The sequence below is a fragment of the Misgurnus anguillicaudatus genome, chromosome 14, assembly GCF_027580225.2.
Source record: "Misgurnus anguillicaudatus chromosome 14, ASM2758022v2, whole genome shotgun sequence".
Taxonomy (NCBI): domain Eukaryota; kingdom Metazoa; phylum Chordata; class Actinopteri; order Cypriniformes; family Cobitidae; genus Misgurnus; species Misgurnus anguillicaudatus.
The window spans coordinates 22,278,597-22,304,893 of record NC_073350.2 but is presented as its reverse complement, the minus strand read 5'-3'; the positions used below and the strand labels follow the sequence as shown (position 1 = coordinate 22,304,893).

Here is a 26,297-nt window from a genome sequence, read left to right as displayed (position 1 = left end):
AATTTGGCGTAAACAAAATGAGAACATGGAGCAAAATCTCAGCACCTTGTTGAATCAATGCCATGTAGAATTAAGGTCTGTTCTGAAGGCGAAAGGGGGTCAAAGACAGTAATAGTATGGTGTTCCTAATAATCCTTTAGGCGAGTGTATATGTTAAACAACGATTTACAACATAAAGATTATTTGAGGATTTATTTGAGGAAAACCCTTCTTTAGCAACATCCCAATGTCTCCTCATATGTTTCAGTTTAGGAAACCCTAACCAGTGAACAAAGTTACTCTAGTATCATTATCAAACTAAGTTAGTTTGTTAATTCTCATTAAGTATCAACATTTATAGCTAAATAGTGATATATCTGTTAATAGTCTGATTCCAGTTGTCAACTCTCTATCAAATTAATGCTATAATGATCTAACACAACCACAAACAACTGTTCAGTCGTATAGTACACCTCCAAACTGCACACAACTGAGGCATTTTTATCTCTAGTTGCTATGAGATTAATGGAGAAGTTGCCACCACTAATATGGTGGCGACGTGAACACGATCAAGCAGCCAATGCGTGGTCTAGTTATTACTTTAATGTCTATGCTCTGTGCCTCCACGGTGCAATAGTGCCATTGTGATTTATTGTGCTGCATTACGTCATATTCCCCACCGTGTTCAACACTAAAATCAGCACAACATACTTTGCAAAAAAGCGTGGGAATTGTCAATGCTGCTTCGCAATAAGAATAAATTTCTCTGTCCAGCTGTTGTTAAATGTGCAGCTATATTTAATTTTTTGCTGTAGCACCACCTGAGCTTTCTAATGGCATTTTGAATAGTGATACTTCCCCGTCTACCTGCGCAGATATCAACAGTGCAACCGAGTTGTAGGTTGACAGGTTGAGGTCAAACATGGTTTCAAAGTTGTTTGATGTGTCTATTGTGTGAGTAGGGTGTGTTTAATACAAGATCTGGCAACTGGACAATTTTGGAATAATATATTGATGTGATTATTCATATAACGAGGTAGGGTCGTTCAAATGAATATTTTCTGGGAGAAATACCAAAACGGGAGGGGGGTGGGATATAGGTGTGAAATACAGGAAAAACGTGACCATTGACAGGTAGTTAAAGTGAAATTAAAGTGAAATCAATGATTAAAATCAAACTTGTTGCTTCAAATCTCAAAATTAGATAATTAAAGGGACACTACACTTTTTTTGAAAATATGCTCATTTTCCAGCTCCCCTAGAGTTAAACATTTGATATTGACCGTTTTGGTATCCATTCAGCTGATCTCCGGGTCTGGTGCTACCACTTTTAGCATAGCTTAGCACAATCTATTGAATCTGATTAGACCATTAGCAAAGCACTCAAACATAATTAAACAGTTTCAATATTTTTCCTATTTAAAGGTACAGTGTGTAATTTTTAGAAGGACCTCTTGACAGAAATGCTAAATAATATACAAAACTATATTATCAATGGTGTATAAAGGCATTGTTATAATGAAACGTTATGTTTTTATTACCTTAGAATGAGACGTTTTTATCTACATACACCGAGGGTCCCATTAAGTGGAAGTCGCCATTTTGTGCCGCCATGTTTCTACAGAAGCCCTTAACGGACAAACTTTTTTTACTAAGTTGTCTCTGTCAATTACATGTTTTTCCCGTGGCGGCTACCACAGCTTCTCTATGCGTTTCAAAAGCGAGGGGTAAGCAGTGGACTGAGCCGGTGGTTGCAATTTGCAACCTCACCACTGGATGCCGCTAAAATTTAAACACTGCACCTTTAAAACTTGACTCTTCTGTTGTTACATCGTGTACTAAGACCGACAATAAATTAAAATTTGCGATTTACTTAGCAGATATGGTTAGGAACTATACTATCATTCTGGCGTAATAATCAAGGACTTTGCTGCCTTAACATGGCTGCAGGAGGCACTATGATATTCACAGTGCCCAAAAATAGTCCCCTGCTATTGAAAGATACTAAAAGGGGACTATTTTCGGCTGCCGTGTAATATCCCTGCGCCTCCTGCAATCTCAACTCTTAGTACACGATGTAACCACAGAAGAGTCAAGCCTTAAATAGGGAGAAAAATATTGAAACTCTTTTTTTAGATGCGATGCTAATGGTCTAATCAGATTCAATGGATTATGCTAAGCTATGCTAAAAGTGGTACAGCCAGACCTGGAGATCAGCTGAATGGATTCCAATACAGTTACCCCTGATTTACACCGCACGAGTTTGCGGCGCATTACGGCTCCAAGGTAGCTTTGTTTCGTCTTCTACGCGGTGCCAACTCACACAAGAAGTGGATCAGAAGAGCAGCAGTAGAACGTCACGTGATTTTCTTGTCAGACGTTTTTCTTGATTTTCTGAGTTATAACATGGATAAGTTGGCTAAATGTTAATGTTTTGTTAGAATTCATTCTGTATATTGTTTAGTTTTTTGCATTGTCCTATTTTGTTGTTCTGTAGTAAAAGAGTGAATAAACATAAAAATTCAGTTAGGATGGACAAATATTATATGCATATTCATCTAAAACAAATCCTCAATTATTTTTATTTCACATACAGTGCCTGTGAGCAAGATGATGTGAAATACGGGAGTCTGCACAAGGTGTTTATTTTGAAATTGACAGGATTTTTGACTTTTATTTTATATTTACGGTGCGGCTTCAACCCGGCGCACGTCAAAAATAGACTAGGCACCTATTTTAGCGAAGCGGCGCATAGAGCAGCTTCTGGGAGGCTCTTGAAATGTGCCGCGGCGCATCTGATGTAAACACAAGCATTGACTAGAATGACCACGATCAGTTCCGGTTGCCTCTTCGGAGCCGTAACGCGCCGCAGACTCGTGCGGTGTAAATCCGGGGTAAGAATCAAATGTTTAATTGTAGGACAACTGGAAAATAAGCATATTTTCTAAAAACATGGAGTATCCCCTTAAGCCTGGATTTCACAGACAGTGTCATCTATACATGCCAAGTGTATTGGTCGTAACATTTCTCAATCTTTAAGCACGTTCTTTACGGCGTTGAATGACAAAACTATTGTCCTTTGGATATTTACGCTTTTCATGTGAACGCGATGCAACAAAAAAAATGCACTTGCTTAAATTGCGAGAGAGTAATCTTCAAAGAAAACAAAAAAGCTTTGTCTGATTCATACAATGTCACCCACTTGGGAAGGCATCATTATGAAGTGTATTGATCAAGCTGGGAATTGAACAGAATTACGAAGACTTATTCTAGACGTCCCGTTTTCCAAACATAATGACGCCTGTTACTCCCTGTTGCTTTCCTCCTGGGCCCTGTCTCCCTAAATCATAATCTTTATGTCTTTATCAAAACCAGCATCACAAAGAAGCCAAACAACCCTCTTAGGATAATAAACGGTCTTTCTTTATTTTATCCAATACCAAGAATATTTGACTTCATTTAGTCTGACAAGAGGGCTGGAAAGACTTAGCATACTAATGTACGGACGACAACACCAGCATTTATGATGTGTCTTCGGTGTTATTCTGTTCTCGCTCACAAAAGAATCACATTTACATTAATATAAACTCCTCTTTTCTCTTTCAACCTCTTTTCTCTTTCTCTACTGATATTTTTTGTCCTGTATTGTATTCTCTTGTGTTTTTCATTTCGGACTGTGAAAAAAGCATTATTGATGTTGTGCTTGCTGTCAGTACTTCATTACTCCCAGCCGAGCCGTAAATTGTTTTGAAAGATAAAGCTCGGTCTGCCAGGCAACTGTATCTACGCAGTTCAGAGCTTCGAAAATAAAAGCAGACTGATGTATTAGAACGGCTTTAATGTACTAAATTCATTACTTTTTACTTTGTGTGCCCATACACGCTCATTGATGTAAAGCAGCAGCATCGCTGCATCTTTCCTGATGGGCACCTATACATTTAATCAACGGTCAAGGGCTTCACATTCAGTCACAGCATATGCTTCATTGTACCCAACAGACTGGAGTTGTTTGTGTACGCACACGTCATTTTTCTCAGCATGCACTCAGCATCAGTATCTTCTGGTCTGTAATAGGGAGGGATAAAAGGAAAGATGAGTCAGCGATGAGATCCCGAGAGCTCTTGAGTCCTACCTGCCTGTATTTGAGACGGGCACTCATTTGTAGGTTGAAGTTGGTGCTTTGTGTCAGAGAGTGAACCCCTATCTGCCAGGGTCTCCATTAGCTATGTGAGAGAGCAGACCCTTTATCTGACACAATTTCACACACAGAACCTGCTGAAAGTATTATGGGATGATAAAACGGATGTTAGAGCCGGTGTGTGCAGAAATGGATGTTCTTTTAAGAAAAACAAGTTTTGGCTGTTTTCAAAAAAATTCATATGTGACCCTAACAGTGAAAACCCAGCTAGTCATTTTATGTGATTTACAGTTTTTATTTTACATAAAATCATCCTACATAATTTGTTTTGTGAAAATATTACCTTGATATCTTTAATATTGACTGCGAAAGACGATGTAAAACTCCCAATCTCATACTGTAATTATAAAACTTTAGCTTGGATTTCACAGACAGGGTCACATATATGTTGCACACATGTGCAAGTATATTTAAAGACTTTATGGGTTTGAAACAACATGGTTTGAGTAAATAAGATAATTTTTATGATTTTAATCATAAGGGGACACTCCATTTTTTTTTTTAAGGTATGCTCGTTTTCCAGCTCCCCTGGAGTTAAACATTTGATTTTTACTGATTTGGAATTAATTCAGCTGATCTCCGGCTCTGGCGGTAACACTATTAGCATAGCTTAGCATAATCCATTGAATCTGATTAGACCATTAGCATCACGCTAAAAAATAACCAAAGAGTTGCGATATTTTTCCTATTTAAAACTTGACTCTTCTGTAGTTACATCGTGTACTAAGGCCAACGGAAAATTAAAAGTTGAGATTTTCTAAACAGTTATTGCCAGTGTTGGGTGTAACTAGTTACTAAGTAATTAGTTACTGTAATTTAATTACTTTTCCTTTGAAAAAGTAAAGTAAGGGATTACTCTTATTTTTCTTGTAATCAAAATACACGTACTTCTGATGTAACTAAATACTGTGTATGGACTGTAAAACAATTATGTATACTAAAATACAATAGTGGATTTAACATGGTTTTAGTTTACAATTCTCACTATTAACTGGATGATTATTATTAGCATTAATATTAATGAGATGTTGGCTGTTTATTAATACGTAATAGCACATATTAATGCCTGATTCTGCAAAACCTTATTCTACATCCTTAACCCTCCCCATTTCTACCAATTCTTAAAATTAACAACTTTTTTAGTATTAAAAAGCAGTAGTTGGAGTATATTGAGGCAAAAGTAGTTAATAGTTAGTTAATAGAGAGAATTGGACCCTAAAGTGGGACCAGAATAATTTATGTACTTTTATATATTGTTTCTTCCATTTCAAGCCATATCAAGCCTATCCTTGTATCATGTACTGAATAGGATTTAGAAAGTAATTTGTAATAAGTAATTAAATACTTTTTGGAGAGAGTAATTTGTAAAGTAATCTAATTACATGATTGAAGATGTAATTAGTAACTAGTAATTAATTACTTTTTTTTTGTAACTTACCCAACACTGGTTATTGCTAGGAGCTATACTCTCATTCTGGCGTAATAATCAAGGACTTTGCTGCCGTAACATGGCTGCAGCAGGCGCAATGATATTACTCAGTGCCTGAAAATAGTCCCCTGCTATTAAGTAACCTAGGGGACTATTTTCGCAACTTTTCAGTCGGTCTTAGTACACAATGTAACTACAGAAGAGTCAAGTTTTAAATAGGCAAAAATATCCAAACTCTTTGGTTATTTTTTAGCGCGATGCTAATGGTCTTATAAGATTCAATGGATTATGCTAAGCTAAGCTAAAAGTGGTACTGCCCGACCCGGAGATTGGCTGAATGAATTCCAAAACAGTAAAAATCAAATGTTGAACTCTAGAGGAGCTGGAAAATGAGCATATTTTCAAAAAAGTGGAGTGTCTCTTTAATTTTAGGAAATATATTTTCTTTAGTTTTCGCCATTAGATGGTGCTGTGGGCCCACTGAATTTAAACACACCTGCGTTCTCACCTGATATGAAAGTATTTGTCCCCTCCTCCCAGTCCAGTGAACATGCCTGTTTAAACAACGCTGGGAAGAGCGGTGTCAGATCCCTGTTAAACTTTCTGCCCTTTTCATTGTGTGTGTGTGTAATAGAAAGAACAGGTAGTGAGGGTGAAGAGGGGGTGGGGAACATCAGGAAACGCCCAAGAGAAACTCCCAGAACAGGTACACAGAGACGTAACGAGAAGCAGGGCGGATCAGACTTGTTTACGCTCACTTGGCAACACCTTTCCAGTAACCAGTCACAGCAGAGCTCACGGGCGGCAGTAGCCCTACGTCTGTGTGAAGGAAGTATATGTGTGTTTGCTATGAGAAGAGACACCCGGGCTGACAGTGGAGTTCACTGGAGCCGGTACTGTGGTGGGAATGAGGTCTGAAAGAGAAGAGGGCAGACCAGGTGAGTGTTAGTAAGAGCGATACTAGAGTCGTACCATACTGATGATTCATTTTCCAGTTGAGTAAGCACGTCAATCTCTTTGAATTACTTAGTGGTTGGATTTGTCACGTGTGGTAGCATGTGTTGGGACACTTGTAGTAAATCTGTATATTAATTTTTCGACAGTTTGAAGAGTAAAGCACAAAGTAGAAATTTGTAAAAGTTTTGTTTTTAATTTACTGTAATCACACTATGATTTACCATGTATGACGTGGAGCTTTTACCCAGTTATCAGCTGTAATTAGGTTAGTGACACATACTATATGTTGTTTGTGACAGATATATAATGATGGTTATAAACCAGACATGACATCACACAACACAGCGTGTGTTTATGTAAACATGACTTGAATCAGAGATCTGATCAGATATTTGTGAATCCGTTAATCTGACCTGTAATCTGTTACAATAATCTGCCTCAAATTATAAAAGGGATTGAGTAAAATGTTTCAAACAAACAGAGCAATGTTATGAAAATGCCATAGTGATACCATGTTTTTACAGTACTTTTTAAGCAAATAAACAGACAAACGTCCTACTTATAGCTGTCTCTGAATCTAAGGATGTGATAAAAGACAAATATTTTGTCATAAATTAAATTTCTAAAGGTAAAGAGTACCTCAGAGGTGCATATTCATACCTCAAATGTACATATTGGTATCAAATGTACACATATTTGTAACTGAATTGGATATTTTTAAATGGTGCTGCCCCTTTGATAGCTTAGGACCATTTTTTCTGACATTGTGGGTCTGTTTGGCTTTGTGATATATTTCAAATTCTTTAGTATCTTCTCATTGGTTTAGCTCACGATGCAACAGGAAATCTTACGAAACCATTAAAGCTGATCCTGAGTCAGTGGCTATGGCCTCTGGTAATAATTCCTGTGTCTTCTCCACACCCACTAAATCAACACTTTGAGACTGATCTTTATACTCCTCATTCAAAGTCTAACAACAGACCATGCAAGGATTATGGATTAGATTTAACCACTTTATTTGTACAGTTGCCATTGAATAGGAGGAATGTGAATCACGTTTAGTTTATCTAATGTTACATTGTGTCGCACTCCCTGTTTTGTGGATTTATTATCTTGTGAAGTTTATTATCTATTGTAAGTGAATGACACAGAAACGTTGTAAGCCTCCTCAGCTGTGTACTTCGAGCTGGGTTGGTTAGAAGCATATTATTATATTTCCTGAATGATGCACATTGAATACTACAGTATGTCCATTAAACTGTTTGATCTTGTATGAGTATGCGCCTTTGTGAATTCTCAGGGTTGAGAGAGGTGCATTGTTTTTTTTGACTGACTGAATGATTGAATGTGTTCTTTAACTTTCCCCAGGGCGTTTGCACTGCTGCTCTTTTGAGATCAGAAAAACATTCGGTCCTGTTATAAAGGGAGTTTTCATATCTTGCTAGTATACATGTTTTTATATGCTTGAAATATTTTATAGCTATACATTATAGAACAATCGAATAGATTACAAGTGCACACGCATGCTAGTGTGTATATGTTTGTGTGCACACTCAATGTTATTTGGAGAGCGCCGTGCCACCAGCGCCAGCAGGGTTTGGCGTAACCTTTGCAGCTTGCTGATCTACTCAGTGCCAGTGGTTATGCTCCAGATAGATGAGGATAATTAGTTTGACCCTCAAGCCCACACAGCCAGATGGTTCTGTCAAACTGCCCTTCTCTTCCACCCCAAAAGTACAAACTACAAGTACACACTACAGCTTACAGACATGTTTTGTGCCGCCATAACACTGTCTGGAGCAGCCATGCTGACAAATGCAATCTTTCACCTCAGCCAAGTTCACAGGGATTTTAAAGCTTCACACTTCTCTTATGAAAAGAGCGAATAATGTGTCCTGAACTAAACTGTGCCAGTCAACAGACAACTGTCCAACAGGATTTTGGTTCTGCCAAGATGAATGACTGTACAGTACATAAATGGTTGTAATTCAGTATCAGAGGATAGCATATGTTTGAGTGGGAGGTGGACAAACAAAACTAAGCTGTAGTAGCCGTTTTGTGTCTTTGATGATTTAAAGTTGGCACCTTTTATCATTTAACAGTGACCGGACAAGCAGGGTTTCTCCAATAAAGCATCAAGCAGCTCAATGCAAGCCAAGGCTTCAATTTTTTTCTTTACATGAAGCTGCTTTGAAAAAATACAACACTGAAATAAGCGCTACTGTATAAATACATATGACTTTTTACTATTTTCTCCAACAACTGCCAAATTAGCCAGATATCAATAGAGGGTTTTCACCGACGTCATGTTCTGGGTGGTAATCTGGATGCGCGGCCATTGTGGAGGCACTCGGTGTAAACAACTGAACGATGTACAATGGAGTATTTTGGATACTTTAAGTGAATGTAGCCATGTCTAAATAGCAGAAAAGTTCATCAAAACGCGTCCAAGATGCAAAGGCATATAGGGAAGGACTTGGACCACAAGAAAAGGCACTATATTTAGAGAAATTACGATCATGTTAGCTCCCACTTCTATGATCCGTGACGACCCGGCGATTCTTCCTTCAGTTGCATATCCTGATATAGTCAACTACCTGGTTTTCTCGCCGACCCCATATGTCAATGTCAGCTTTATTTATATAGCAAATTTAAAATAGTCAGTGTCCTACCAAAGTGCTTTACAGTAAAATATGCACACAGTAAAACAATCAAAGCAATAATTTTTATCATCATTACAATAGAAAATTTGTTATGAGCAATTAAGCACACTTACAGTACAATTGCATTGCATCGCCATTCTAATGGAAATACACTTAAAGGTGCAGTGTGTAATTTTTAGAAGAGTCTCTTGATAGAAATGCAAAATATACAAAGCTATATTGTCAGGGGTGTATAAAGACTTTTCATAATAAACCGTTATGTTTTTATTAGCTTAGAATGAGACGTTTTATGTACATACCGAGGGTCCCCTTACGTGGAAGCCGCCATTTTGTTCCGCCATGTTTCTACAGATCCCTTAACGGACAAACTTTTTTTTACTAAGTTGTCTCCGACAATGACATGTTTATCTGGTGGCAGCTACCGTATTTCGTAGATACCGTGCGTTTCAAAAGCAAGGGGTGAACAGTGAACTGAGCCATTGGTTGCAATTCGCAACCTCACCACTAGATTCCGGTAAAATTTACACACTGCACCTTTAAAAGGCATTGCAGCACAAATTTGAGTTGTGTTTAAGTACATTTCGTGCATAAACTAAAAGTATACTTTTAAAAAGTACATATTAAATACTCTTTAAATAAAGCACAACAAGTAGAAGCATACTTGTTTATACTTCTTGTACTTCAATCTTATTTCTACTACTATTTGTCCTGAGCTTTGCCAACCACAAGCGCCTCCTTTCGTCTGATAATTTCTTGCATTCCTTTCCCTGGTTTTTAATAACTTTTGGACGTCGATAATATTCCAAATGTTTTTCTCGATATGTCCTATTGGTACAACCTGAAATACGTCAATAATTAACCATTTTCCTTGAAGACATTCGAGATATACATATTGGAATGCCTCCAAGCGAAAAGCATATTTCTGAGGCTGTTTTTTTTAATCGGGATAAGATATCTGAGCAGACCACATAAAAAACTAGCATGACCCAAATATGCTGCCCCGTACTTTATACCAGAAGAAAACCAGCCTCAGAAAAACCAACATAGAAGATTAGATAGCATAAAAACAGCATTCAGTGACATTTCCAAATCTTTGCTGTGAAAAATTATTAAAGATGGGAGGTGTGGGGGCGGCTATACGGTACAATAGGTTCTATTTGTGCCAGCACCGAAATTACATCCATGAAAAAGCATTACAAGCCTCACACTATGCAGGGAAACTGGGGGCGGTGGCACTCTGCTAAAGAAAACACAAGTGACCTGTGTGTAATACTTTAGAGATTTAAGAAAAGGTTTATGTGTGACATCTGTGCAGGACAGTATTAACTTTTATATTTGTGACGGCAAGAGAGAGAGAGAGAGAGCGAGAGAGAGAGTAATGTTATGTGTGTGTGTAACCAGTCCTCCGTGTGTGGATATCTGTGGGCAACAGCTGTGCTGAATTAATTGCTCAGCGTTTAAATTGCAAGCAACTTCAGGCTGCCCATGCCAACTGGAGATAGCGGTAATTGATTCACACTTTCATTAAGACCAGATTAGGCCATGCCATTGGATGAGCACAAAGTGCACTCACACATAAATACACACAGTTTGAAATGCATCACAATGCAATGCCCAACGACATTATACCGCAAAAACCTCTGTGTAATACCAGGGGAAAGCAATTTGTTAATATTCCTATTTATCTGAACAGTACTTCTGGCACTTTGCCATCCAAAATATAATCAAGTACTGGTTAAATGTGTACTACGATATAATTTACTATTACATGATATTATTATTATATTTTAGTGGCTTTCAAACACATCAGGATATGCAGCCCTTGTTCTTCTGAAACATTGTTAGCAGTTACCCATTGTTTAAAAATGAAAAGACTAGACTGGTTTATGCTAGCGAGTCCTGGCTAACTGCTGGTATACACTCACCTAAAGGGTTATTAGGAACACCATGCTAATACTATGTTTGACCACCTTTCTGCCTTAATTCTACATGGCATTGATTCAACAAGGAGCTGAAAGCATTCTTTAAAAATGTTGGCCCGAATTGATAGGATAGCATCTTGCAGTTGATAGAGATTTGTGGGATGCACATCCAGGGCACGAAGCTCCCATTCCACCACATCCCAAAGATGCTCTACTAGGTTGAGATCTGGTGACTGTTGGGGCCATTTTAGTACAGTGAACTCATTGTCATGTTCAAGAAACCAATTTGAAATGATTCGAGCTATGTGACATGGTGCATTATCCTGCTTGAAGTAGCCATCAGAGGATGGGTACATGGTGGTGATAAAGGAATGGACAGGGTTAGAAACAATTCTCAGGTAGGCCGTGGCATTTTAAACAATTTAAGGGGCCTAAAGTGTGCCAAGAAAACATCCCCCACACCATTACACTACCACCACCAGCCTGCACAGTGGTAACAAGGCATGATGGATCCATGTTCTCATTCTGTTTACGCCAAATTCTGACTCTACCATCAGAAATCGAGACTCATCAGACCAGGCAACATTTTTCCAGTCTTCAACTGTTAAATTTTGTTGAGCTTGTGCAAATTGTAGCCTTTTTTCCTGTTTGTTGTGGAGATGAGTGGTACTCTGTGGGTTTTTTTGCTGTTGTAGCCCATCCGCCTCAAGGTTGTGCGTGTTGTGGCTTCACAAATGCTTTGCTGCATACCTCGGTTGTAAAAAAGTGGTTATTTGTATGAGTGTCAGTGTATGTTGGCTATTTAGGTCAGTATTAACATACACAAAATAATTTTTTGACGTGTCTAGTTGACCATAGATATCTCACTGGTTATGCTAGTTAGGAATCATCACATGCTATGGATCGCCATCAAAATTCACTAACTGTACACTCTGTGCCAGTGTCGAGCAATACTGGATTGTTTAGCAGCGCTGTTGATTAAAAACGGTAAAACGTGAAATGCCACTTCAATTAACCTTTCAAATTAATTTTGCGTTTTAGCATGCAGAAAACAGCTCTTTGATTGACAGGAGGTTAGTGAGGCAGTGTGGGTAGATTCATTGGTATCAAAAGTTCAAAGTATCTCAATCTCACCCTCGGCTGTCCACACACGAGAGCCCTGATTGTAATTTGGGTCTTATAGCCTAAGAGGCATTAGCAGCGTGATCCATCAGATGAAGAGTGGCCCTTATCAAGGCTCTAACCTCTGTGGTCTCCTGCTGCAACCCAAGGAAACTTGTTCTTTGCCTGTGAATTATATCCATAATCACGAGCTGAACGACTCGCTGAGAAGCCTGTTATCGGTCTGTAGGGAACTATATATGCCACTGGCCGCCCTTCTTAAAGCCTGTACGATTTTTTTAACACCATAGAGTAAAGAGCCTGAATCTTATACAGGTTAGGACGTGTGTGTGTGTGTGTTTGTCTCGTAGATTAATGGGTACATGACTCCAAACGGTCAATACAGTAATGAGCTTATTATGTTCTGAAGCGAAGAACATGGTAACTGAGTGTTTTTGTCTTGTTTTCCAATAAAGTGATATCTAAACATTCTTATAACAAGCAGAATTTATTTGACAAGTAAAAGTGTATAAGATATATCGAGAATGTTTCGGAGAATATATCTTACTACAGTTGCCATGTATGATCCAGTGGGAGGATGAAATTAAGAAGTGTGCTGATATATCATATGAAGATATATTCAGCCATTTCATGTTGTTGCTCAGGGGTGACAGGTCTTCAATGCGCAAATATTAAAGCACAGAGACACACCAGTATCTTTACAATGGGAAAGTCAGTCGAGTGTTTGTACATAGAATAGACCAAGAATTTGTGTTTTAAACCTTTTCAGGCGATGGTTTAAAATGTCACAACTGTCCCTCTGGTTTAAACAGCAATTTTTTATGTACTTGTTTGAGTTTTTATGGCAACACATCAAACTTCACGCGGCCCGACAGTCATCAGCATCTTCCTCATTTAACACATTGTAAGTTATGTGAACAAACCATAATAAACATATTAAGCTATTACATGTATTCAGTATTGTTTTCGTTTTATTAAAATATTATTACATCAATTCATACGCGCTACTGTAGATGGAGACATGAGCTTATGAAATTATTTGCTTATTTTTAAATTATTTACTTTTTCATTTAAAACATAACAAAAGTACAAGCAAACACATTACGAACTATTATAAACATTAACTAAGCAGATTATGTCCTATATATTCTGTACTGTAGTCGCATTTTTGTAATAATATATAGTAGCAGAATAAATAAACAGCTAAAAAATTTGATCAGCATAATATTAGTTGTTTTTAAACAATTGTTGTATCTATTGTTTATTGTTTCTTTGAAAGGTTTTACTGGATGGATGTGTGGATACAGATCATGGGTGCATGTGCACCACATACACATCCAGTTCTTGTGCATGGATTATGGTTAAAACAAATGTTTTGTAGAGATTAACTGCGTTTGTACCAACTATTATGGCAACCCCTAACTGCACAAATTATGCCGGTCTTTCTGGATTTTATTATAAACATTAATAAGCCACTCAAAACGGCACAATCCTGTCCCTTACAATACGACTACCATTAGCTTTAGTGGCTCACCGGAAGATTTACACAAAGCTCAAAGATGGCGGCGCTCACATTTACGTAAAAAATAAGGTGGATAGAGAGTATTTTTGTAGGCTAAACCGGAATTTGAAAATTTGAAAGTAAAAATGTATATTTCCAGTAAACACATTTACACTAGATAATTCATAACATTTGTATTCATCTGTGAAGATTAACTTGGACAAAACGTGTCAAAAAGTGTCATGTTGAACACAAAACTTGTCGAAATTTTTTTTTGCGATAATATAAAAGTCTTTGGGAAAAATTAAGATAAAAATAAAGATATTTTTTACAATGTTTTCAACTTAAAAATACATACATACATACATACATACAGAATATAAGTTTAGCTTGTTGTGGATATTTCCTAATTATAAGCCTTCTGTGAAATTATGACAAAATGAAAAATACAAAACACGCATGTCTTAATTAACATAATTTAAATAAACGAATATTCGAATATTCGTTCTTTATGAGCTTAAATATTCGAATAGTAAATTACTGGAAAATGCCCATCCCTAGATAAAACAGATGAAAATATTTACTCAGAAAGGTTTCCAAACTTTAAGGGGACATATCATGAAAATCTGACTTTTTCCATGTTTAAGTGCTATAATTGGGTCTCCATACTTCTATCAACTTAGAAAATGGGAAAAAGATGATCCCAGTAACTTAGTTTTGGTAAACCATTCTCTGCAAGCATGTGAAAAAATAGGTCATTGACATTTCTCTCCCCCTGTGATGTCAGAAGGGGATAATAACGCACCTTAATCTGCACTATCCAACCATGGCACTGCCATTTAGGGCAGAGATCAACTCATTTGCTTTTAAAGGGACACACCCATAATGACACGTTTTTGCTCACACCTACAAAGTGGCAATTTTCGCATGCTTTAATAAATTATCTATACGGCATTATGAGCTAAAACTTCACATACGTACTCTGGAGACACCAAAGATTTATTTGACATCTTGAAGAAGTCTTGTGAAATGTCCCCTTTAAAATGTTACAGTGCAACCCACAAGGTTTCTTTCCAGGTTTAAAAAACACTGTAATATACTTAAAAAGATTTACACTAACTACATTACAAACCTCCCTTAGGAGTGCCTGTCAGATATGAAATATCTGCTGTGAAACTATGCTCTTAATCATAGTAAGCATGAACTGAAACTTTCCTTATAGATCAAAGAGAACCTTCGGAAAAATATGAAACTGTTTTGTGTTATCAGTTCACTTTCTCTTTGTGTTTTTATTGAGCATGCTGCTCATGTTAATCAATGATTAAAAACCACTGCACCAGTTCCCCGCTATGAATAAAAATATAAAATGCACTCCCGAAGTAGCCTCACATCATTCATCTGATTTATTTTCTGGGTTTAGAGCCCCATAGTTGGTCATATCAAAGCTGGATTGGGAAAGCATTGTGGGAAAATGCCACACAGATTCTGTGCCCATGTATGGAGGAAATGTTTTACATTTTTTATGAACGGACAAACATGGATGATTTGAATTACAGTCCCAGTGATTCATTTGTTCATTCATGTTTAATTCAGTCTATTAAAATGTGTCTGTGGTGTAGTTTTAGTATTTTTGCATAAATAATAAACAGCTTGGGAAAAGTGCCCTTTAAAATCTAGAACATTCCATAAATCCCACCATCCCTTGAGATTTCTAAAGTATGCCACAGCCCGGAGACACCTGCAACCTCTTTATCCACCTTATGTGGTCGGCTCTTGAAATCTGTTGGGGCCAATGGGAGCTCAGTACTTGTGCTACAATGCTACAATGAAAACTAAAATACAAATATGAGCTTTGCGTCTGGGTTTATTTAGCACATCTACAATGAAAAGGTATTTTTGAGAATTGCCTCCAAACTTTTCAAAGGTACTTAGATGTGGTTATGCATCAGAAGTTCAGATCAGTTTGAACATGCATTCTGGGTTTGTAAAGGGTTCAGCCCTTTACTAAGCAGTTCATCGTGGATCCGCAGGCAAAATTATGTCAAAATTACAAGTCAGATAAGGACGATCTATGCTGAAAAAAATATTACTGTCGCTGCAAGTTTATATATATGGTCTTTGTCATCTTTTTATGTGTCACCAGACTGCAACATCAATTTTACTAGCCTATTAAATGAAATCCTCTTGCTGTTTTATGAATGTGATAGATTGAAAGTTAAACACATATTCAATTAAACGCATTTATCGTTTCCTATTACCCTACCTCATTGAATATTGAATAACCGGCTAGACAAATAAAACTAAAAAAATTGTGTTTTATACCTTTGTATTCAGGATTAACCTCAGGCTGAGAGGAAAAGAGGTCCATGATTTAGTTTGGCTTTTTTTGGCAAGTGATGACGGCAGTGTGAATCGATTGGACAATGCATTGTGGGAAATTAAGGACTTTTGTGTATATCACCCTTTATTTCTCCAAGAATCTAGACAGAGTGAGAAATGCTTTCACATTTCATAAAGTTTGCATGAGGTTTTCTCTCCTAGGCCTGTGTGTGAAGATTTATCATCCTCTTTAAACAGTGACAATAAACTCGTTTTTCAACTTGACTTAAGTGGTGTAATTGTAGGTCAGCATTTTAGAGGGTGGATAGTGCAAAGAATTCTCATGGAATGATAATTACAGCTTTTAAGCTTTGAAGGCCTGATTAAAATATTTTATAAGATTTTACTGTTCTGGATGCTAAATTGCCTATATGGCATTTTAGTACCACATTGAGCTGACACTATACTACATGATTGTCTAGCTGTGTTTATTTTTAAAGACTGGAAGAATCAGGGAAGGATACGGTAGACTGTCAAAAATAAATGTACAAAGCTGTCACTGGGGCAGTACCTTTTAAAAAAGGTCCTAATGTGTACCATTTAGGTACTAATATGCACTCTTTGGGTACAAAGGTGTACCGTTTTGAAAGGGTACTGTCCCAGTGACAAATTTTGTACCTTTATTTCTGAGAGTGTACACAATGATCCAGAACAACCAATCATTGAACGAATGCGAGCACTAATTGTGTCTTCATTTTAGGTCCATTTTCAAACTAAAACAGGGTTGTCAGTGTTTACAAGGCTTACGAGGGTTGAAAACTTCAAAGTAGTGTTTATGCCAAGCGTAACCGTAGCAAAAGTAATGCGTTTACAATAAGTAAAACGCAATAATGTTAGCATGGTCTAAGTTTGTATTCAAGTTATTTTTGTGAGCCGCAAGGTTTTTGTGATGTGCATGCATTTTCCAATTGTCAAGTGTCAGTATTTGGTCCAATAGTATAGTGTTTTTAGACAGCAGTTGGCATTGAAACAAAATAGATTTTGCTTATTAATGCTGACTTTGATTTAATATTGATGACAGAATTGATTGAACTGGGTCTTTAGTATTTGATACAAGGTCAGAGATCAACACTTGAGAGTCAATTACTGTATTGTCCCGAACATTGTTGGGGAAAGTTACTTTTAAAAGTAATGCATTACAATATTAAGTTACTTCTCAAAAAGTAACTAATTGCGTTACTTTGTTACTTTTTATGAAAAGTAATACTTACATTACTTTAAAGTTACTTTTGCGTTACTTTTTCCTTACTTGGCTGAGGCTTGATCTCTTTTAGGCCTTGGAAGTGTTTTTTATGACTGAGAAGTTTCCAAAAATGTCAAGCTCTGGCCTTTAATCTTCGTTTCTGACTCAAACTGTTCCTGTTTAGGCCATAGACTGTAAAAAAATATGGAAGACACGACATTGCCTCCTTCCATTGTATTGAATTGAAGCTAAAAATGTGCGATCATGGTCGTCGCCCTGTTTGGAGCCAAGGCATGCACAGAAGAAATCATCCGTGGAGCAGGAGGCGGAGCCGCGGTATCAAACTTCCGCCCAAACGCTCGCGCGCCCAATTCAACCACGCCAATCACAACAACACGCCCCTATACGTTTTTTATAGCATCAAATTACTAGCTGAAATAAAACTTATCACAAAAATTGAACATATATCAGCGTGATTACAACTACCTTAAAGGACCAAAAACATTGGAACATATTGGAAGTGTAAATATTTTTTTATTTAGAATTTAGAATTTAGTCCCATTCGGTTAAATGGAGTGGGTGGGGTTTATGACTTGTACTGCAGCCAGCCAAAAGGGGGCGATCAAAGAGCCAGAGGCTTCACTTTTCAAGATATATGAGGCACCATAGATATGTATAAAGGCTATGTCTTACGGTGGAGTCTCTAACGTCTTCACCTGGCGGCCATCTTACCTCAGACAGCTTGCTCACTTGTAGCATTGAGTTTAATGGTGCAGGTACTTTTAAATGACCATAACTTGCTCATTTGCTTTAACATGTTTCATGATTTTTTTTATTTATTTTTAGTGTAAGTATGCTGTGTCATAGGTACATCTTTGACATTTGTAACAAACCAAACCGTTTGAAAATTGGTAAAAAATTAAGCAAGTTATGGTCATTTTAAAGTACCTGCATCATTAAAACTTAATGCTACGAGTGAGCGAGCGCCCTGTGGTAAGATGGCCGCCAAAATGCGGACGTTCCACTCAATTGGCCAGCATCGAGGGCGAGACATCTAGCCTTTATACATATCTATGTGAGGCACACACGGTTCAGGCGCACACGCATAGAGTGCAGTATTGTACGTGACTACGTTCAGTTTCATTCAGTACGTTATCTTTTTTTATCTAATTGATTAAACTGAAAAGTAACTTGCATTACTTTTTTAAAATACTCAAACTCAAATATTAATGTGTATATTTATAAAGTAATGCGTTACTTCACTCGTTACTTCAGAAAAGTAATATTATTATGTAATGCACGTTAGTTGTAATGCGTTACCCCAACACTGGAATAAAAGACAATGTTATTTTCACGGAAATGCCTTTCAATAAACAATGTCGTCTTCCAGCAAGTCAATCATACTGTACTTGCAAAAATGTGGTAGGTGGAACCAAAACACATAAACAAGTTCACCTGGACTGCGCAACCTGATAAACTACTGTCGTTTACAGTAAGACAGATTTTTTCTGTTAATGAAATATAAATAAGCTGCGTGTTTTTTCACAATGAGGTGCACAGGCTAAGATAATTGTTATTAAATCCAGATGGACTGCAGGTTACTGTATGCCATATGAAAAGTATTAAGGAATGCAGAGAAACTGGTCTTCTTATGAAATCACTTTTTACAAAAGACAATAGCTGGTCTTCAAAAAGCATTTTTCCAAAAGGTATTTGAAAATAGGGGCTTCAATAAAGTACTAACTGATGTTAAGTGATTTATTTGTTCGCTTTTATACCGCAATTAAGTTAATTAAAGTGTGCTTCATATGAAATCTCAATTCTCTGTGTAATTTTCTAATTCATACTTTTTATCGTCTCAGTCGAAGATTTTGGCAAGAGCCGGCTCAGCTACTTGTCGAGCACAAGAGCTACATAGTTCTCATACAAAACCTGGTCGTGAGCCAGAGATCCAAGTATGCACAGAGCTTGAAGCGGCACAACAGCTGGTCCCACTGCCCCAAATGCGTCTCCTCCAAATTAAACAAATGAATAAGCTGCTTTGGGCCAGCAGGCACCTACATGAAAAATGGCGCTTTTTAGGAGAAAGAGCTTTCCGTGCCACGTTGCAACTCAAGTTGCTTGCCTCTGCCTGGTAGCGGGCGCAGGCATTGACCAAAAGCCTGTCACTCTCTCTGCCTTATCTCTGGTGCTGCAGACACCTAGCTTGTCAACAACATGCTGAAGAAAAGCCTTAAGCATCTGTCGCTATCTGGACTCTTTTGTCCAGCCCCCATCTCTGTCTCGTATTGTGTGGTTTAAGTGTGGGATCACTTTCAAACATCCACTATCAGGCTGTGGCATTAGGTGGTTGAAGTGATTTAATTGTTAGTTTTATCTAGAAGTGCTCTCATGGAGGGACGTCATGTCACGCTGAGTACAGACAGATGCACGCTGGTTTTTAATAATGTCATCTTCCAGTAATAATATCAAAAAGATCAATTTACTTTAGGACAGAAAATTTTGTAAGATAATATATTGTGTATCGATTATTTTCAACCCAGCATTAAGTCAAAAAGGGAAGAACCCAACATGTTGGGTCAAATTAACTCTGAAAATATTTATATTTGACCCAACATTGGGTTTAAACAACCCAGCATCTCATACATTGTTAGCATAGGTTAAATTACACCCCAACCGGTTGGGTTTGTCACTTAACCCAGCATTGTTTTAGAGTGTATGTTTTGTGTAATTGTAAGTGTGTGTATTTTTATGTATTATGTATATTTTATTAATTATTTTTTATCATAAACTGCAATTTATTGATTTATGCTTAGTTAAAGGAAAACACCACCTTTTCAATATTTTACTATGTTCTTACCTCAACTTAGACAAATGAATACATACCTATCTTTTTTCAATGCGTGCACTTTTAATCTTTGTACAGCACCTTGTAAATGTGTTAGCATTTAGCCTAGCCCCATTCATTCCTATGGATCCAAACAGGGATGAATTTAGAAACCACTAAACACTTCCATGTTTTCCCTATTTTAAGACTGTTACATGAGTAGTTACACGCGTAAGTATGGTAGCACAAAATAAAACTTTTGTTTGGAGCCATAGGAATGGATGGGGCTAGGCTAAATGCTAACACATTCAAAAAGCGCTGTACAAATATTGAAAGTGCACACATTGAAAAAGATTGGTATGTATTAATTCATCTAAGTTGAGGTAAAACATAGTAAAATATTTTTAAAAAGTGGTGTTTTCCTTTAAAATAAATAATAAAGACTTAATATCACGGTATAGGCAGGCATATTTATCTTATTTTGAAGATATTTCGATTATCAGAATTTAAAAACGAGACAATTGACGGATTATGAAATTATTTTTATTGCGATGTGCACACAGTTCACAATGTTTTGGGCTGTTATTCCTTTCGCACCAGGATGTGTTAACATTTCCATATTGCACTCGAAGCAAAATAGCTCATTAATTATATTGATTGCTCTTGATAAGTGCTTTTGATTTATTTTATCTGAGACTCATTCATATTATCCAGGCCACAGTGTGGGTGCATTATAGTTTACAGTTAATTGAATTCTATTACTTGACAAGCTCCCTTGAAAAAGATGGATGTTGCCTGGTAATGCAAAGTATGTTGAGCGGGGGCACACGTTTAATTTATTCCCTTACCGAGCATATCGGTGAAAGCAGGGAACACCTAACTGACTATGTGACTAATTTACATTACTGTCGTGACTTATTGATGTTCCGTGAATTTCCACAACATTAAAGGGACAGGAGTTGAAATTAAACGTTGACAACAAAAAGTCACAGCGTGAGCTTTAGCAGTGGTTTATAGGCTCTTTTTGTGAGATATGGGCATTTATTCTTATTCAAAACAAAAAGGCAACGCTCTTCCGCTCATTAAAAGAGGCTTTTTGTCCTTTCCGTCTCTTGTCTTTCAATGGCATAACAGTTTTGCTTGTGTATTTGTTGATATTTTGCCAATTACCCGCTGTTATCCTTTAATAGAGCCTGTGTCCCGCTCTTGTTGCCAGGGTTTCACTCTCAGCTTTAATGTGTTGCACTTCCTTGACTCTGTGAAGTGTCTTGAATACTGCAAAGAAACGGTCAAGATTTGAAAGATCTTTCTTTAATGTGATCTGTTTATTGTCTCGTTGTGATAAAAAGAAATATGAAAGATGGCATAAAAACACGGATATTACAAATTTTTATCTTTACAAGCTTTATTTGTAGATTATCCTGGTTACCATCAACCTGTCGGTCACGTTGGTTTTTTACCCCTCAGTTATCTGCGCTGTCAGAAAAATGTCTAAATATGTACCCCAGCTGCACCAAAAAAAATGTATACCAAATATATACATTTCTGTACCTACATATTAGGACCTTTTTACTGCCTATCTGTCTGTCTGTCTGTCTGCCTGTCTGTCTGTCTGTCTGTCTGTCTACTATCTGACTGCCTGTCTGTCTACTATCTGACTGCCTGTCTGTCTGTCTCTCTGCCTATCTGTCTGTCTGTCTGTCTGTCTATCTATCTATCTGACTGCCTATCTACCTGTGTGTCTGTCTGCCTACCTGCCTATCTGTCTGCCTATCTGCCTATATACATTTCTGTACCTACATATTAGGACCTTTTTAAAGGCATATTGTGACCATTTATCTTAATGTCTGTCTGTCTGCCTGCCTGTCTATATGTTTGTCTGCCTACCTGCCTGTCTTTCTGTCTATGCCTGTCTGTCTGTCTGTTTATCTGACTGCCTACACTCTTAAAATGAATGTGTTAAAATAACACATCTTGTGTCTAGTTAAGGACAACACATCTGGTGTGTTGTCCTTAACTTAACAAATCTCTGTGTTATTTTTGGAATAACACACTTTGTGTTGTTTTAACACATCTTGTGTTGTCCATTTCATTTATTTCAGCTCACATTCTACACGAAATGACACACAATGTGTTAAATAGTTTAACACAAAACAATGTGTTAAAGTTAACACATCCTTTCTTAGAGTGTATCTATCTGCCTGTCTTTTTGTTGGTATGTCTGTCTGTCTATCTTACTGCCTATCTGCCTGCCTATCTTTCTGTCTATGTCTGTCTGTTTCTCTGCCTATCTGTCTGCCTACCTGCCTGTCTTTCTGTCTATGTGTCTGTCTGCATGTCTTTCTGTCTGTGTGTCTATCTGTCTGCCTGTCTATCTGACTGCCTATCTGTCTGCCTGTCTTTTTGTGTCCGTCTGTCTGTCTGTCTGTCTGCCTATCTGACTGCCTTTCTGCCTGTCTGTCTGTCTGTCTGTCTGTCTGTCTGTCTGTCTGTCTGTCTGTCTCTGTCTGTCTATCTATCTATCTATCTATCTATCTATCTATCTATCTATCTATCTATCTATCTATCTATCCATCCATCTATCTATCTGTCTGTCTATCTGACTTCCTATCTATCTGTCTGTCGGTCTATCTGACATCCTATCTGCCTCTCTGTCTGTCTGTCTGTCTGTCTATCTGATTTCCTATCCGACTCTCTGTCTGCCTATCTATCTGTCTGTCTGCCTATCTATCTGTTTGTCGGTCTATCTGACTTCCTATCTGCCTCTCTGTCTGTCTGCCTATCTATCTATCTGTCTGTCTGTATGTGTATTTTTTATCATTTTAACTGTTTTGTATTGTAATTTTGCAATCTATCTTACTGCCTATCTGCCTGCCTATCTTCCTGTCTTTCTGTCTATGTCTGTCTGTTTCTCTGCCTATCTGTCTGCCTACCTGCCTGTCTTTCTGTCAATGTGTCTGTCTGCCTGTCTTTCTGTCTGTGTGTCTATCTGTCTGCCTGTCTATCTGACTACCTATTTGTCTGCCTGTCTTTTTGTGTGTGTGTGTCTGTCTGTCTGTCTGTCTGTCTGTCTATCTATCTGACTGCCTATCTGCCTGTCTGTCTGTCTCTCTGCCTATCTGTCTGTCTGTCTGTCTATCTATCTATCTGACTGCCTATCTACCTGTGTGTCTGTCTGCCTACCTGCCTATCTGTCTGCCTATCTGCCTGTTTTTCTGTCTGTCTATCTGACTGCCTATCTGCCTGTGTGTCTGTCTGTCTGCCTACCTGCATGTCTTTCTGTCTATGTGTCTGTCCATCTATCTGACTGCCTTTCTGCCTGTGTGGCTGTCTGTGTGCCAACCTGTCTGTCTATCTGTCTGACAGCCTATCTGCCTGTGTTTCTGTTTGTCCTGCTGTCTGCCTACCTGCCTGTCTTTCTGTCTATGTGTCTGTCTGCCTGCCTGTCTGTCTTTATATCTGTGTGCCTATCTGCCTGTGTGTCTGTCTGTATGCCTATCTGTCTGTATGCCTATCTGTCTGTATGTCTATCTGTCTGTGTGTCTGTCTGTCTTTCTTTCTGTCTGTCTGTCTGTCTGTCTGTCTGTCTGCCTGTCTGTCTGCCCATCTGTCTGTCTGCCTATCTGAATCTGTGTCTGTCTGTCTGTCTATCTATCTATCTGACTGCCTATCTGTGTGTGTGTGTGTGTGTGTGTGTGTGTGTGTGTGTGTGTGTGTGTGTGTGTGTGTGTCTGTCTGTCTGTCTGTCTGCCTATCTGACTGGCTGCCTATCTGTCTGTCTGTCTGTCTGTCTGTCTGTCTGTCTATCTAGCTATCTATCCATCTATCTATCTGTCTGTCTATCTGACTTCCTATCTATCTGTCTGTCTGCCTATCTATCTGTTTGTCGGTCTATCTGACTTCCTATCTGCCTCTCTGTCTGTCTGCCTATCTGTCTGTCTGTCTATCTGACTTCCTATCCGCCTCTCTGTCTGCCTATCTGTCTGTCTGCCTATCTATCTATTTGTTGGTCTATCTGACTTCCTATCTGCCTCTCTGTCTGTCTGCCTATCTGTCTGTCTGTATGTCTATTCTTTATCACTTTAACGGTTTTGTATTGTAATTTTGCAAGTTGAAATCTTATCTGTTTGTTCTGACGGTGTAGTCAGCATTCGGTGTATCTACATCAGTTGCTATGGTAACAGTAAGCGTCAGCACAATGACAAGAGACTTTCTCATATAACAACTGAGAGTATCTGTCAGTGTGGAAAGATAGTAATGTCGCCTGTGCTCATATCTGTCATGACATCTCCCTGAACTCGCAAGGTGCATAAGAGAACATCCGATGGAAGATTTTTACAAATCCGATGTGTCAAACCTCCGACTGCTTCACTTACAGTATTTGCTCTTTCCTTTATCACATAGTTCAGTATGTAGAGTGGGTTTAAGGCAGCACATTATATCTCAAATGACAAAAATCTCAATTTGTGCTTCACAGTATTCCACTTTATTTGGATTTCCGTCCTCATATTGATGTGGTTGGAGCTGGTGTATAAACTAAAGCTAAAGTGACTCTATCTATAAAGTGACTTTATCTTGGTTTCTCTCTGCAGTGTTGCTGAGGGAGGAGGTGGCTCAGTTGCAGGAGGAGGTGCATCTCCTCAGGCAGATGAAGGACATGTTGAGTAAAGACCTGGAGGACTCACACGGAGGCTGCTCGGCCGACACGCTCTCCGCCGCCGAGCTCAGGGTGCAGCTGGGAGAGAAGGAGCAGGAGCTGGAACGTGCCAAGGAGGCCTTGCAAGGTCTGAACCCCAATCACACAGCCAATATTCTCCGGATAGCCGGAGAAATCCCAGCCCCATGAGTCATCACCTTCCCTAGACACATCAATTCTGCATGCCATTATGATTGTCCCTGTAATAATGTTGAAAAATATTATGGTGAATTCAAGTATGACTTAAAATCATGGTGGCTTTTCATTTGCTATGAGAATAATGGTACATGTAAGCGGAGATGATGGTGATAAATGTGACCTTGTCTGTGAAAACCCAGCTTTTTTTTGTGATTTTTTTTTACATACAATGATCCTGCATCTTAAGAACATACTGTAAAAATATAACCTTGATATCTTTAATATTGACTGAATAAGGCCATGATTGAAAGATTGATTGGTTTTCACAGACAGGGTCACATATATAACAACAACTAATATAACACAATACATTGCATATGAACAAACCTAATCTGCATAACCATCTCTCTAAGAGAAAAAGGATGACAGCATAAAGAGACAACTTGAGATATTATAGATCAATGATATTAATGGGAATAATACTTATAGCTCATGTTATGGCATTCATCACATTCATTTTGGTATAAGAGTAATTCTGTATAGACAGTGGCTTTTTTGACACATCTACATTGTCTGTGGACACCATTGCTGTTTTTCAAGATGAAAGACATCAGTTTGAAGATGAAAGAAATGCCCTGAAAGGGATATTCAGAATATGTGTGCCTTGCATCACAGTGGAGAGCCTGATGGAGGCATTTCCTACCTGTGGCCAAACAGACTCTGCTGGATGTGTAATGTTTGCTTATCTTATCTGGTGTCTGTTTGTCTGGGTGTAATGCTCTTTTAGTGTGTTTAAGGCAGTAAGTTCAAGTGTTGACACAACGTAAGGTCCTGCTGTTACCGCAGTGCCACTTATGCACCAGCGTATGCCATTATTAGGTTCCTGCTGTTTTTTTTGAACAACAATTTATTTTAGTTGAAGACTTGAACAAACAGGTCACATGGTAATCTTTAGCAAAGCATGAGTAATGCATGCATGTGATGTCACAACTCTGTGGTGTGCAGTATTCAAAGCATTCGATGACATCATATTTCAGTCTGTACATGTCTTAAACATGAAATAACAATTGTGAAAATAGCAGTGCGCTGAGTAAACAATAATCGATCCAAAATGTTATCTAAATACCTTTTAAAGAGCTCATTTGCATTTTAAATTGTCAACTGTGTTACATAACACTTGGTTTGTAATGTAACACTCATAGTATCTAAATAGAAACAGTAACAGTCTGTTAAAGTACAGGCCACATTAAAACGAGTTTAAATCAAGCAAACAAACAGTTTTCAGGTCTTTTTGCATTTTTTT

The 26,297-nt window shown here is 37.9% G+C and overlaps 1 protein-coding gene across 8 annotated transcripts in view; it reads left to right on the top strand.

Moving 5' to 3' along the window:
- The window catches only part of kaznb (kazrin, periplakin interacting protein b), a 207,496-nt gene that overhangs the window by 163,194 nt on the left and 18,005 nt on the right, over nucleotides 1-26,297 (top strand). For 7 of the 8 annotated variants that reach the window (XR_008638822.2, XM_073876096.1, XM_073876094.1 and 4 more), the window contains exon 5: nucleotides 24,753-24,944. Coding sequence is in view for 7 of the 8 variants with exons in the window: in XM_073876096.1 (XP_073732197.1) it covers nucleotides 24,753-24,944 (192 nt within the window). In the remaining variant the exon portion in view is untranslated. Of the gene's footprint in view, nucleotides 1-6,280; nucleotides 6,545-24,752; nucleotides 24,945-26,297 lie in introns of those variants that run through there. The other variant, XM_073876098.1, reaches the window with a different exon arrangement.